Source organism: Venturia canescens, chromosome 8 (genome assembly GCF_019457755.1).
Source record: "Venturia canescens isolate UGA chromosome 8, ASM1945775v1, whole genome shotgun sequence".
NCBI classification, from domain to species: Eukaryota; Metazoa; Arthropoda; class Insecta; order Hymenoptera; family Ichneumonidae; genus Venturia; species Venturia canescens.
The window spans coordinates 15,646,012-15,658,924 of record NC_057428.1 but is presented as its reverse complement, the minus strand read 5'-3'; the positions used below and the strand labels follow the sequence as shown (position 1 = coordinate 15,658,924).

Genomic DNA, 12,913 nt, shown 5'->3' with positions numbered 1-12,913 from the left:
GTCGCGTAGAAATCCCGTATTAAAACAGGAACCTCGTACATTAATGGGACAGGAGATGTGTCGAGAAGTAAAAGAAATGGGCGGGAGTGAGTTGTCATCGTTTCGTTTGTGCAAACTATAAACGCGGGGATACGTCGCGCCTCGTGGCGTCTCCGCATGGGGTTGTTTGGAGCCACGTGTCTCATCATAATCGCCTGTCCGTCTAAACTTCGCGATACGTATACGCCCGGTACTTTTCACACAGGTTAGAGTCACTTTCTCTAACTACACAGTGAGGAATACGAGTTTAACGAGTAAAGAAAGAACACGTCCGGGTGGGGGCGTTCGTACAGTTAACGTTTCTGCGACAGGCGGAATCGGGCGTACAGTGCGTGATTTTCGCCCCCTCCAGCGATATGGAGGGGGGTCGTCACTGTGGATAGAGGAGTCGCGTGGCCCTCGTTAAATTCTTCTTGGCCTCTGAATGTCCCGGATCTGTGATTCTGTGAAATTGCGCGATCGCTTATTACTACATCTATCCGTATTTTTCATATGCATTCTTCTCTCTCCGGCTTTGTACTTTCGTTGGCTATATATCCGGAACGAACGTAAGAACAAAAACTTTGACGCCTTATGAGCACGCGTCCTTTGCCACGGGACGCGGTCAACTGACTGAATAATGGGAAATTGTGTGTTATTATTATTATTATTATTATTATTATTATCATCGTTATTAACGGGGACTGTTGGAACACGGCTTTTTATTGCTCAGTCAAACACGCGTTCTTTCCAGCGTATGACTTTTCGACCTTAATTTCAGCCCGGTTATGTGGCACTAAAATTATTTTTCGTCGTTATTACAGTCACGGTTCTTGACACATATTTTATGAAAAATTCAATCAAATCTTACTAAGATTCATTATCTGGTTTGTTATTGTTTAATAAATTTACTCTTACTCGAGCATCGCCGCAGACTTTCTAACGTTCGATCCAGTTCGGTCGACTTCACTCATCCGTACACAAACTCATCGCGAATTGCGTAGTCAATTGCCATGCCCCTTTCATTCATACCTTTCTGGCCTATTTTCAGAACGAGTATTTTGCTTTTGTTTTAGAATAAAACTCTTATTTTCTTCTCTTGTTTCTTACTGCACGCTCGTAAAAATATGAGCCCAAAAAAGTTCACTTTTATGCGTCCTCGGACTCGGAGGGAGAGTCAGAGAACGTGTTTGTTCTTGAAACTACACTCATGTGTATATATATATATATATATATATAAATACAGAGAGGTTGTGTATTGTATCGTGATATCGAAGCGCTACGACGTTACTTCACATCACGTTACGCACAAAACTTGATGTATAAATATAATACGGGCTTGAACAGGCAATTTTAGGTCAAAAGAGGTTAGAAAATATTTCATTTAATGCTACGACACAATGAATCAAAAGTATGTTTACGTTCAACAATTTTAAGTGCAATCTCGAGCTCCGAATCGTCTGCAATATTCTCTTCGCCATTTTTAATTCACCGTTCGAGGTTATTTTGTATAAAAATGATTCTTTAATCGAAATAGTTCGACTAACAAATTTTATATTTGTTTCGTGTGAAACCACGATTGCGTTCAGAATTGTAGGGGAAGGGAGCGGGGGGGGGGGGGGGGGGGGTGCGAAGTCGCAGCGTTGAACACTAAACAAACATTGAGATATAAGTAGGGTGGCTAGAAAAAGTACAGGACAAGTCTTTGCAACAACATATGCAACGAGTTGAAATCCCTTACTTCCAGCAGCAATAACAATAAAATCCGGTAGCTCATGCAGCAAAACTGAAACAGAAGTGTTAAAGTCCCGGACAAGCCGAAAAAGCCTAACTGCGCACGATAACCCGGAATTATGTGTGTAGTGAACGAGGCTTATGAGAAAGACAGACGAAAGCCCAAAGGGAATATTCGAAAACTGTGCTGGCGCTGGATCAAACGGTAAGTACCGGCACTACGCACACACTTTGGGGATTTTGTGTGCGACGGTACACCCCAAAAACTAAACACTCGACAGGTTGCGTGCCCTAGAGCAACAGCTACTAATCCGATCATTCGAATCCTCAAAATTTCTCTTAATCTCTATAATCCGTTGCTACAAAAATACGATTCGGAAAATTGTGCGAAAAAAAAGTATTGAGAAAATTCGAATTTCGAATGTATACGGTCGTTCTGAAGTGTCAGCAGCACTGCGCGATAACAGACTTCTGCGGAATGAGAATATCAAAAAATGTACACAGAAGAATCAATATCTCTTGGGTTCTTGCAAGATATCGAAGAAGAAAATACAAAAAGGATTGAAAAGAAAGTACAAAATAATCGAAACAGTTACATCAACTTCATAATTGGAGCATTCGCACGTGAAATTGAGATTGAAGCATGAACAACGAAAGTGAAAAGAGGTTAGGTGTAAAAACCCTCCGCGGAGTGTTCGTTACATATTTATTGGAATTTTGGTCGGCATAGGTGAAGTGGAGGGGATGATAAGCTGTGAAGTGAGAAAAGAATGTGTACGGTTGTGATAATACAGTGAGGACGGGGTCGCGCGTGAAACCGAGATGGAGCTTTCCTCAATAGAAGACGATGAATAAAGGGGCGAAAGAGAGACCGCGAGACTGGATGAGAGCGAGAAACGAGTGGAGGGGAACTGTGTGCACAATCAGAGACGTTAGTGCCGGGGTGGTTTAGCCGAGCGACGTGAAAACTGGTAACCACGGTTACGGCACGTAACGCCGCCCACAACCCTCCGGCTGTCTTGTCCGATGTGTTTGCTCGATGATTTTATACCAATTACAGCCTATCCCGGCTTGTTCCTGCGTACAGCCTGCAGTCACACAGCCATTCGAATCTTACCTTTTCTCTTTCCCCTCTTCTTATTCTTATCGGTAAGCAGACATAACCTCTCCATGTCGCTGCGGGTTACAGATCTCCGTTAACTTATCTCCAAGCTCCCGTGTGATACTGGCAATTATGCTTTTTACGAATCCGTGCAATCACGCGGGTGCAGGACCGCATTAAAGATCACTTCACGCGATTTTTTTTTATGCTCGCACATTCCGAATAATTTCCGAAATTTTATCTTCGAAATTCGAAAAAAGGTGTTCGAGGTCCACTTTGCCTCGGAAATTTTTCGAGATTTCTATGTTTCGCACGAGCTTCAAAATTCAAAACTAATCCAATGATTTTCGAGTGTCTTTTATACCACCCTCGTAGTCGTGTCGTGTATCCTCTTGGCAAAGCGATTCGAATTTCACTCACGATCCCTCGCCCAGTGTATTCCTCCCTTGTATGTGTACGCGTTTGAGGACCTTTTTGTATCTTCCCTAACGCGATTGTGGCCGAGAGTATAATGTACATTTTCAAGAGTGCAGCCCACCGGGATTCACTTCAAGGGAAAGAAAGACCGATAGAGGAAAAGAAAGAAAGAGGGCGGGCGGTTCGCAAACAAGAAACTAAACACTTCCGGCTAATAGAGAGAGCCGCGTTTACGTTTTATCCGCCATATTGTTTTTTCCCCCATTCGTCTTCATCTGCACCGTCCAAGTCCCAGCATCGATGCAAGTCTGTCACGAAGAATTGTAATTAACATAAAACAAAAGTTCGATAATCTGAAATAAAAACGACAACAAATGAGGAATCTTCATACTCGCTTTATTCACTACAGTATTGTGACAGTTAAGTACGATTTTATACACATTAAATAAAAAATATTGACTCGGCTTTCGTGACTTTGGTAGGAAACATACACGAGTGAATCTATCACCCGGAAAAAATCTCACGAACAATGAAGCCTTGAGATGAAAAATGTTTATCGAAAAAATTTTTTTTTAATATTGGCATCCCTTGCAAGTGAAATTTCGTTGATGTGTTTGCGTCTGCGGTTGCGTTCAGTGCTACGATCCGATCGATCGTGACATTGGTCCGATTATTGGAAATTTTTAACAACTAACATTACGTCGCGTAGTTTTGAAACATTCGAGTTTCAGTTATTTAAGACTATTCTATGTAAATAATACATAAATGGTTGATAATTTATATTTTCTGCTTTTTTATCAAATGAACAAATATATTATATTTATAATATTTTAAATTACATAGACAATACGTATTTGAATGTTTGGTGATACGCATTAAACGTAAAATTCTTTGTATTTGGTACTTATGGTCTCAAGATCAAAGTGCAATTTCTTCGGGGGTCAGAATTTCGAGCGTCCCTCTTGATAGACCGTGTAATCTTGTTTTTGTAACCCGAACATATTCGAGCTGTGATCCACACCTCTGTACATAGAGAAGCCTCGTCTCGACAGCTCCTCGCCTGGTACGATCGTCGGATTCGTGTAACAAAAGTCAGCCATCATGTTCGCCTGTCTGCTCAGTTGATTGGAGCTGGAATCGTCCAAACGACCAATTATTCTGGGCCGATAAAACGTCGAAAATGGGAAGTATCATTGACTGAGTCACCGGAAAATTATTTGCTTTTGTTATTATACAACAGAACGGAGTGAAAAGAGACTTTTTCTATTGTCACGCCGCTTTTGTAGCTTTTTACGGCGTGTGTACACCGAAATTTGATGAGGTTGGTACAAACATGTTTGGGAATCGAAATGGAGGACGTTATGGGCCAGGAATTAAAAAAACGTAAATCTGTGACGCTGTTATATTTTTTATTTCTATTATTGTGATGATTATTACGATTAATCAGTAGAGTAATATCGAAAGTCTAATTGAAAAGTACAATTTGCGTTGAGCAACGAAAAATCATGAAACGAAAAGTTTGATGTTGAAACGTGGGAAGAAACAAAAGATATTTTCATCGACATAAATGTGTGTTGTGATCCGAGTATTTCGTGGTAATTTTTAATGCCACAGATATCGCGCGAGTTGACTCATTTGTCTTCGAATTTAAAACGTTGAGGAAAAATGATGAAGAAAAAAGTGAAAGTACGCAAAAATTCGCGAGCTACTTATCGAGTGGAATTGTCGTGTCATCAAAAGCCAACAAACCATAATTCTGCGTGTGTAAGACAGTATACAAAGATAGCGAAAGGATTAAGTGGTGTGCGAAGAAATGCCGAGCGCTTCGAACGCACGATACGTGCGATCCAAAGTACGAAATAAAATGTAAAAGAAAAAATGAAATAATTCGAAAATAAAAAACAATTTTATTGTTACTGACCCGTCTGCGGAGAGCAGATTGACTTTGACGAAAAGTACACAAATGAGAATAAACAGAGCCAATAGAATCGCCGATGTCACGCCCCAGGTTATGTAGAAATAGAACAATATCTCCTCGATGTCCTGAAATTTTGTGTTAATGTACAGTTCGAATATAACTATATAGGAACGTTTGGGTGCACTTTATAGAATATATGTTTATACGAATTCCATTTACGTGATCCCCAAGCTGATATTTAACAAATATACACATTTACACAATTGCGTGTAAATCTCACCCTGCATAAATATCAATATTTCAAACACACTAAACTTTATGATATTTGAAGTATTTTTAGGATGACACCGAACGAATCGTTCGTGGTTTACAGTCGATTTACAAACACTGATTCTCACTATTTTGGAAATTTGAATTTCCACGTCAGTTTCCCAAAGAACTATAATCGTAATGTAATCTTGATTTTTGGTCAATTAGTGAACGACTTGTGATTTTTCGTCGTGTGCTTTCTCCTTTTCGAACGCCCGGTACGCATCGCCTCATTTTTATCATTGTTTTCGAACGCGTTATTTTTTTAAATTTTTATTTCGTTATGAATTGAATAAAGAACCGCCCCGCGGTTCGTCGTCGCACTCGTTACTGAGGCAACGTCATACAGAAATTGAGAAACAAATATTATGTCAGGTACTTTTGTTTTAAGTGAGGAATGAAAGTGCCGAAGAGATTCGTCGTGGCACGAAGATCCGGGGACAATGAGAAAGGAATATAAAGATATATGCGGAAGGTGGGTAGCCTTCGTGGCCGTTGAACGGAATGATCGTACAAGGACAAGCTGGAGAAAATGTGATTCCATTATAAAAATCATACAGACGACGCGTCCTTCCTTTTTCAGCGTAGCTGATTTACACTTCTGTACACATATGATTTATACACGGGAGAAAAAAGACAATGCGTTTAAATGCAAGAATGCGCGAAAGAAAATGAATATTGAGATGGATTTACAGCTACGATTGTCAGACCCACGCTCCCTCGGTTGCGCCATCTAACGTTTTCCCTCCACCAACCCTCCCCTCTCCACCGGCCACCCCCTCCGAACAGTTTGCCGCCCTTTTGGCCATCTGGACCACTTCGGTTTGTTAGCGCATATTTCGCAATGATTTTCCTATCGTGTCAATTCCACACAATTTCACGTGGTCTTTGGAACACGAAGGTTGAACGATCGTAACAATTTACATATGCTCTTCGCGTTTTTATGTGATGTAAACACGTTCTTGTTAGACTGTGCAAAATGCGCGAATGTGGAAAAAACGTCAAGCATTACCATGCAGCTGGTCACCGATCACGGTTATTCATTGTGTTCGCACACGTTTGATTCGAATGACTTTTCTTGTTGAATTTCGGATTAGGTTTTACATTTTGTTTATAATTATTCCCGTTATCGAGCTTTAGTTTGGAACAACGATTTTTTATCTCAGCAAATATTTCCACGTTAAATTGATAACGTTTTCCGACGAATTCGAAAAATGTATTCGATGCAGACCGACGAATGAGAAGCTTTTTGTTTCATCGAGTACGCTATGACGAACTCTTGATAATTCTTTCTACACCGGAGAAAAAAATGTGTTAAGCTCACTTTCCGATAAAATGCAAGAACGATCCCTATCACGAGATAAGGCTGTAATCGCGAGGCACGTATGCTTTTAAGCACTCGTATCTACACCGAATGAAACGAGAGTAACGACTCATTAGGCTTCATATACGTATAGCGATGTTTGACTAACCCGGAATGATTGTTAAAAGCTAAGCGTTTCAATACCACCGCGCCTCGGAGGAATGGTGTTTGATTCGCAGAATAAAATAAGAAATTACGTAATGACCGGGTGACAAAGATAAACAAATGTGTAGAAGAAATAAAAAAATAGGACTTACCACCATCGTAAACAATCACGTCGAAAATCACCTGACAGAAGTGCCAACAATTTGATAGCTCACACCGAATCTTCGTAACGTATTATTCGAATTTCGGTAAGTCATAATCAGCCAATTATCATCGTTCGTATAAATTTATATCGACCAAATTTTCCGCGTAACGAAAGAAACAAAAAATATTATTTTTCGTAAAACTATTGTCTCCGACAATTATGTAAACAAGTTTCCAAGGGAAAGGTTATGTGTGATGAAATACGCTGAGTTTAATTGTCATAATACGACGATACGTCTCGTGACACATGCGGAACAAAATATCGACAAAAAAATAAACGTAACGACACAACAGGTACGGGGCCCGCACGGCAACTAACTTATCGAAACAAAGGTAAAGTGTGTTTGTCTCACAGCCGCGCCACACTGATAATGCCCCTCCAGGCGCGCTGTACAACTCTTCGCTTTAGTAGTGACACACGTGCGAACTCTCCGTGCAGCAGTGGCAACACGTCATTATACAGGGTGTCCCAACAATCATACCCGAAAGTATATATGAATGGAGTGAATCAAAAGATTCGACGAAAAAAATTGTCTCGCCTGTGCGATGTGCCGTTGGCAAAGTATCGCGATTACTCATTCGTCAAGTCGTCACCAAGTCTAATTGGTAGTTGAAAAGTCACATCGACAGTGCTTCAAAGCAATAATAATACGCGAAAACGGTAAAAACTAATTTTAAATGTCAAACTTCAAGATGGTGGATATTAAACACTAATTCGTGGCAGAAATAAAAATGCTCCACGCGAGTGTTAAAGTATAGTGATTTTTTTATGTGTACTTGTTAATTAGAAATAATACAGGCACTTCAGTAAAGTTAACAGAACCGTTCGTTTAATGCGTTTACCGAGAATGATCATTATTCCTAATAGATTGTCCGCCAATCCGGGTGTAACACGTGCCTACGGAATTGATTATCATAACAGGGATAACAAGTCTCGAAGATGACGCTGACGATGGTCTAATAAATACCAAAGAGCTTTTTATACGCCTATAATTATGAAATTGTTTTTTTTTCTTGCCGAGTGCCATCTGGGAAAATGCAGTAAAACGATGATTTTCTCGCTTGTCGTTTACTTTGTTCGATCATCGCTTATTATAGTCAACTTCCTCAAAGTATATTCAGGAATTCGAAAGAAAACACATGACTGCAATAATAGGTGTTGTATTTATTTCAAACTATATTCAAAGGTTGATAATTTCGATCTTTGATTATCGGCGCTCCGATTAGAAACATTAACCAATAAATGATATAAGGTAAGCCCATACTAAATGCTACGTACAAATAATAAGGTATCGGAGGCGTTGAGCCAAACGGTGCAAACCATAAACCTCGTCGACTACCGTCACGAATATGGTGACTTAAAAAACTGGTAAGAACGATCCACGCGAAGTTATTAAGACCCGGTGAATTGAATGACCTTGAAGAAAGCATCAGTACGATCCAGAGCACCAACGGTATTGTTGTATTGTGCAGAAACGGTCTCCTGTCCAAATGCGTTGCATCCTGAACATTAAACAACCGTTTTTTTCTTGTTATCGCAGCCTTTGTCACCACCAAACTGTTTATTATTGAAATTTAGTATAAAACAAATCGCATATTTTTCGATAATCATTGCGAATTAATTTTCCCGTGTCGTTGAACGAGGCGGTTCGTTACGATTGCAGCGGCCTCTTGTGGCGGTTTCACCAAACGCGAACAATATCGCTCGAAAGACTCGACAACAAATCTGTTTTTTTTACTACCACGAGTTGGTTGCTTCCCGTGCTGTTTTGCAATCAAGTTGTTATCAACGTTGCTCAAATTTCGTTACTACGACGATTGGTAAATTCCCGATATTAAAATCCTCATATATTCCAAGGCAAGGCAGATCGAAATCAAGCAAATATCAAGCATTCGTTTGTTTCACTTCCGCCTAATGTTTCACTGATAAAAATTGTGGAAGGTGCAGCGACCGAATTCTTATTTTGAGCCACAACGTTTGAAGAATTTGAGCGTAATTGCGAGCAGAAGTCAACAAGATGTCTCGGGTAAGTGTTTAAATACATGAGTGTATATAACCACATATGAAATAAAAAAAATGTTCACTCACTCGTAGTTTCAAACTCGCGGCTGCTATGAAATGGTCCAAATCGATGAGAGACGATATAGCTGTGCAATAAATAACACTGTAAATGTTTGGAAACACGGATTTTTTCGACAATATTAACACCAAAATCCAACTGAGACCGCCTATGATGGCGTGAGTCAAATTATCGAAAGATGCGCGAATCACGTTGTTTTTACTATTATCGACGAGTCTGTCACCGGTACACGAGACAACTCCGAGGAGGCTAGTTGCGCAAAACTGCAATAAAACGTATCGTACGCTCTGAAACATTATTGCTCGACAATGAAATCTTGGATTCCGATGTAAATGTCATGACAAATTGTCACATCATTAGAAAATCCATCAAAGTCCGTTTTTTTTCGATTTTATTGCAACTGTCAAAAACGTCAAACCCGCTTTCGCCATCTTGAACCTTCGTTAGCTACTCTGTATTCAGTTCACACATTCGCTGTGAGCAGCGCCACTTGCTGGTGTTGTTTTTTCTGTCTGCAGTAAATTTTCACTTTGAACGAGCCACGTGAATGCGAGGCCCTTTCGTTCCTTTGTTCAGTTATTGCTTGATTGACGAATTTTGGGAATTTAGAGATTCGCAACTCAATTATTGTTGTTTAATAACGCGACTTCCGATTTGATTAATATTGACTGAGAAAAATCGAGGCGAGAATATAAAATATGGGTACACGAGACTATACAAATAACGAGCGATCGTCCTCGAGCCCGAGGTATTCTAAATAATAAATTATCCAAATTAACACTCACTTGGGCAACGTGTGTCGCAAATGAAGTTTTTCCCTTTTCTGCTCTTCTTTCGTTTTTGTTCACAATTTTTGTATCATTTATTATCGTAGCAAAGAGGAAAGTCGACAAGACAGGAGTTGCAACAACTCTCGACAGCAGGTAATTCATTAATAATTCAATTGTTCAGGATTCCCCAATTTTTTGTTTAGATGAGACAGGAAACTCGAGCCGGTTAACCTCAAAAATGGATGGTGTTATCCACACTTTTATAGGTACAAGATATTCTCATTGAAAAATAATGAAAAACTTTTTCCTTGTCTAGGATGTGGAAGCAAAACGCGAAGAATTTCGCAAATACCTTGAACGTGCCGGCGTGATTGATGCCCTAACCAAAGTTCTTGTCCTGCTTTATGAAGAGACTGAAAAGCCTGACGACGCTTTGGAGTATCCTTTTTTCAACAATTACTCACTATAAACTTTTATTAATTGGAAACAATGACCCATATTTATTTTCTATAACTATTAATTCTGGGAGTAGCAATACTATAATTATTAATTCTTGCTGTCAAGTTGTACTGAACTCGTTCTTGAGATGCACAACTACAATGTTCTGACATTTAAATTCGTTTTCTTTATATTGCAATCTAAGACCTACACGAGCTATTAATTTTTGCAATGTAATTAGTATGTAAACAGGAAATTGTTTGATCTTGAGACAGAAGTATGGCCTTGACTCACTGCAACAGTTATGTTCGCAAGTACCTCAGCAATGCAACAGACAGTAAGAGCGAGGTGGAGACCCTGAAGCAAGAGTTGGAGAGTGCGAAGGATCAGATTGCCGAACTGGAAGCAAAGCTCCAGAAATGTGATCTGGATGTGACTCCAGCTTAAATATCTTGACTACTTATACTTATAGAACTTAACATTCCTTGCTAGTTCAAAAATTTCAATCTCTTTAACAAAAATAAGATAATTAGAATAGAATCTGCCTTAAGAAACGTGCCTTATTAGTATAAAGAGCTGTATTGATGTTTTGTTTCCCACGCAGATTTCATTTCGGTATATACTTATGACGAGAGAAAGAAAGAAAAAATATATATATATATATTTGATTATTAGTTTAGGATTTAATTCCCCAATGGAAATCACAGTATTTTGAGTTAATAAGTACAAAATATGATCTAAATATATATATATATATATATAAATGATATACAGAGCACTAGCTCCGAATCTTTAACCAAAAGTGAGCAAAGACTTTTATATGGTATGCAGTCATAATAAACAAAGTATATCTATTGTTATTCGAACTTGGAGGTTCGAGTACTTTAATTCTTTTCGCTTTTTTTTTCTACTAAGAGAAACGATCTCGTGATTTAGTAATGTAGTTAATAATCTGTTGATAAAAATATAAAGTTTCCAAGATATTGAGTTAATTGTTAATTTTTGTAGCCTTTTTTTTCCATATTCTTTCGCGATACTAAATTTTGTTGAACTAAGTACCTTGGAAATTGTCAACATTAATTTTCCTTTCTTCTGTAATATGGGCAGGGTACTACTTTTCTAGAAAACATTAAATCCACATTGAATCTATGTTCTTGTGTTTTTTTTTCTTTAATATGAAAAAGTTGTGGTATCCAGAGTTATTCGTCCTACGCATCAGTATAACCAAGCAGTGAATAAATCAACGAAACAGTATACAATAAAATGCAATAATAGTGAATTATATTTTGATAAATTTTAATTCGCCTCAATTTTTAGTTTATTTTTGAGTCGTCTGTCCACGCTTTACATCCCAGTTGTAAACTCTAGCCATATTGACCTCAGTAGTGGTGAATTGATCTCTAACAAAGTCCAAATCGTGTTCTACGTGGCTCAGATTTTTCTTGGCGGCTTCGATATTTTTTTCAAGTAATTCTTGCGCCTCTTTCAGGTCATATTCCAACATAACATTAGCCCCCAACCACAAACATACTTTGTCCGTGGGTGGCACAACGGCTTTTGCAAAAACTTGTTCTGAGAGCAAAAATTGAGTTTCCAAATCTTTGCCGGTGTCTTTTTCCATCAGTAGCTTATCTATCATTTCCAAAGATCTTTCCAGATCAGGAATTTGAGTTCTCAACCTTCTTCTCTTGCTGGCCAAATTGTATTCCATGAATTTATACTTGCTGTGATTTTCATCAAGTTTTTTCAAAACTTTGAATACCGATCCTTCATTTTCTGGCAAAGCCATAAACGCATCTACGTCTTCCTGTGTACAAACAAACGAAAATATAGAATATATTTTTAATATTGAGTGTACTACTAGCATTTTTGCAACATGTTTCGTAATTCAGGAGGAACATTTTTCAAATTTTTATTACTTTTATTCATCAGAACGTGGGGGAGGACTGTCAACTCACAACCATATATGGATAAACTAGTAAAATTTTCGATACGAATTGACGAAATTTCTTGTTGTGAAAAAAAAATACGACTGACTGTCGGATTTCTGATTTCAAAAAATTGCCAGCATTGAACTTTTGCAACAATTCGATTAACTATTACAAAATTTTATAAGTTTGATGTGTAACACTATACCACAAATGCAGCTTCCGGAATACCACCATAGGATTTTTTATCTTCACTCAATTCCATATTATTCTCGTTATCAGGAGTCTCGGAACTCATGATGTACGGTAATGAATTTTACTTAATTTAGAACTGATATCAATTTATAAATTGATGAACAATAAACGAAACTGGAAATTGTTTTGTAGCGATAGACACACGAGAACCTCTCCTTTTTTAGCATAGGAAGTCACAGGTATGACTATGTTCAAGGAATACATTTCTCAAGACCTCGTTTCGATAAATCGAAATATTTTTTAGTTCGTTTATTCATCGCTGTACACGCGG

The 12,913-nt window shown here is 38.5% G+C and overlaps 4 protein-coding genes and 1 long non-coding RNA gene across 8 annotated transcripts; 2 read left to right on the top strand and 3 right to left on the bottom strand.

Annotated features, from left to right (window-relative positions):
* Positions 1-3,646: 3,646 nt before the first annotated feature.
* Positions 3,647-8,587, bottom strand: LOC122415444 (uncharacterized). 3 transcript variants are annotated; one of them, XM_043427575.1, is made up of 3 exons: positions 8,450-8,587; positions 5,193-5,314; positions 3,647-4,402 (listed from the first exon to the last, which is right to left on the bottom strand). In XM_043427575.1, exons 1-3 carry the CDS (start codon positions 8,492-8,494, stop codon positions 4,213-4,215), a joined length of 357 nt encoding a protein of 118 aa, XP_043283510.1. In that variant the 5' UTR covers positions 8,495-8,587; the 3' UTR covers positions 3,647-4,212. The 3 variants fall into 3 exon arrangements, with proteins under 3 accessions (XP_043283510.1, XP_043283511.1, XP_043283512.1); XM_043427576.1 differs by lacking the exon at positions 8,450-8,587 and adding an exon at positions 7,119-7,510; XM_043427577.1 differs by lacking the exon at positions 8,450-8,587 and adding an exon at positions 6,511-6,722.
* Positions 7,701-8,163, top strand: LOC122415446 (uncharacterized). The gene is made up of 2 exons (XR_006261923.1): positions 7,701-7,831; positions 8,039-8,163. It is a non-coding gene; the product is annotated as an uncharacterized lncRNA (long non-coding RNA).
* Positions 8,316-9,691, bottom strand: LOC122415440 (transmembrane protein 267). Its single transcript, XM_043427570.1, has 2 exons — positions 9,260-9,691; positions 8,316-8,673 (listed from the first exon to the last, which is right to left on the bottom strand). Exons 1-2 carry the CDS (start codon positions 9,545-9,547, stop codon positions 8,341-8,343), a joined length of 621 nt encoding a protein of 206 aa, XP_043283505.1. The 5' UTR covers positions 9,548-9,691; the 3' UTR covers positions 8,316-8,340.
* On the top strand, positions 8,727-11,608 carry LOC122415443 (c-Myc-binding protein). 2 transcript variants are annotated; one of them, XM_043427573.1, is made up of 4 exons: positions 9,811-9,999; positions 10,126-10,174; positions 10,338-10,459; positions 10,762-11,608. In XM_043427573.1, exons 1-4 carry the CDS (start codon positions 9,950-9,952, stop codon positions 10,904-10,906), a joined length of 366 nt encoding a protein of 121 aa, XP_043283508.1. In that variant the 5' UTR covers positions 9,811-9,949; the 3' UTR covers positions 10,907-11,608. The 2 variants fall into 2 exon arrangements, with proteins under 2 accessions (XP_043283509.1, XP_043283508.1); XM_043427574.1 differs by lacking the exons at positions 9,811-9,999; positions 10,126-10,174 and adding an exon at positions 8,727-9,197.
* On the bottom strand, positions 11,607-12,846 carry mgr (merry-go-round). The gene is made up of 2 exons (XM_043427572.1): positions 12,596-12,846; positions 11,607-12,266 (listed from the first exon to the last, which is right to left on the bottom strand). Exons 1-2 carry the CDS (start codon positions 12,683-12,685, stop codon positions 11,778-11,780), a joined length of 579 nt encoding a protein of 192 aa, XP_043283507.1. The 5' UTR covers positions 12,686-12,846; the 3' UTR covers positions 11,607-11,777.
* Between the last annotated feature and the right edge of the window lie 67 nt (positions 12,847-12,913).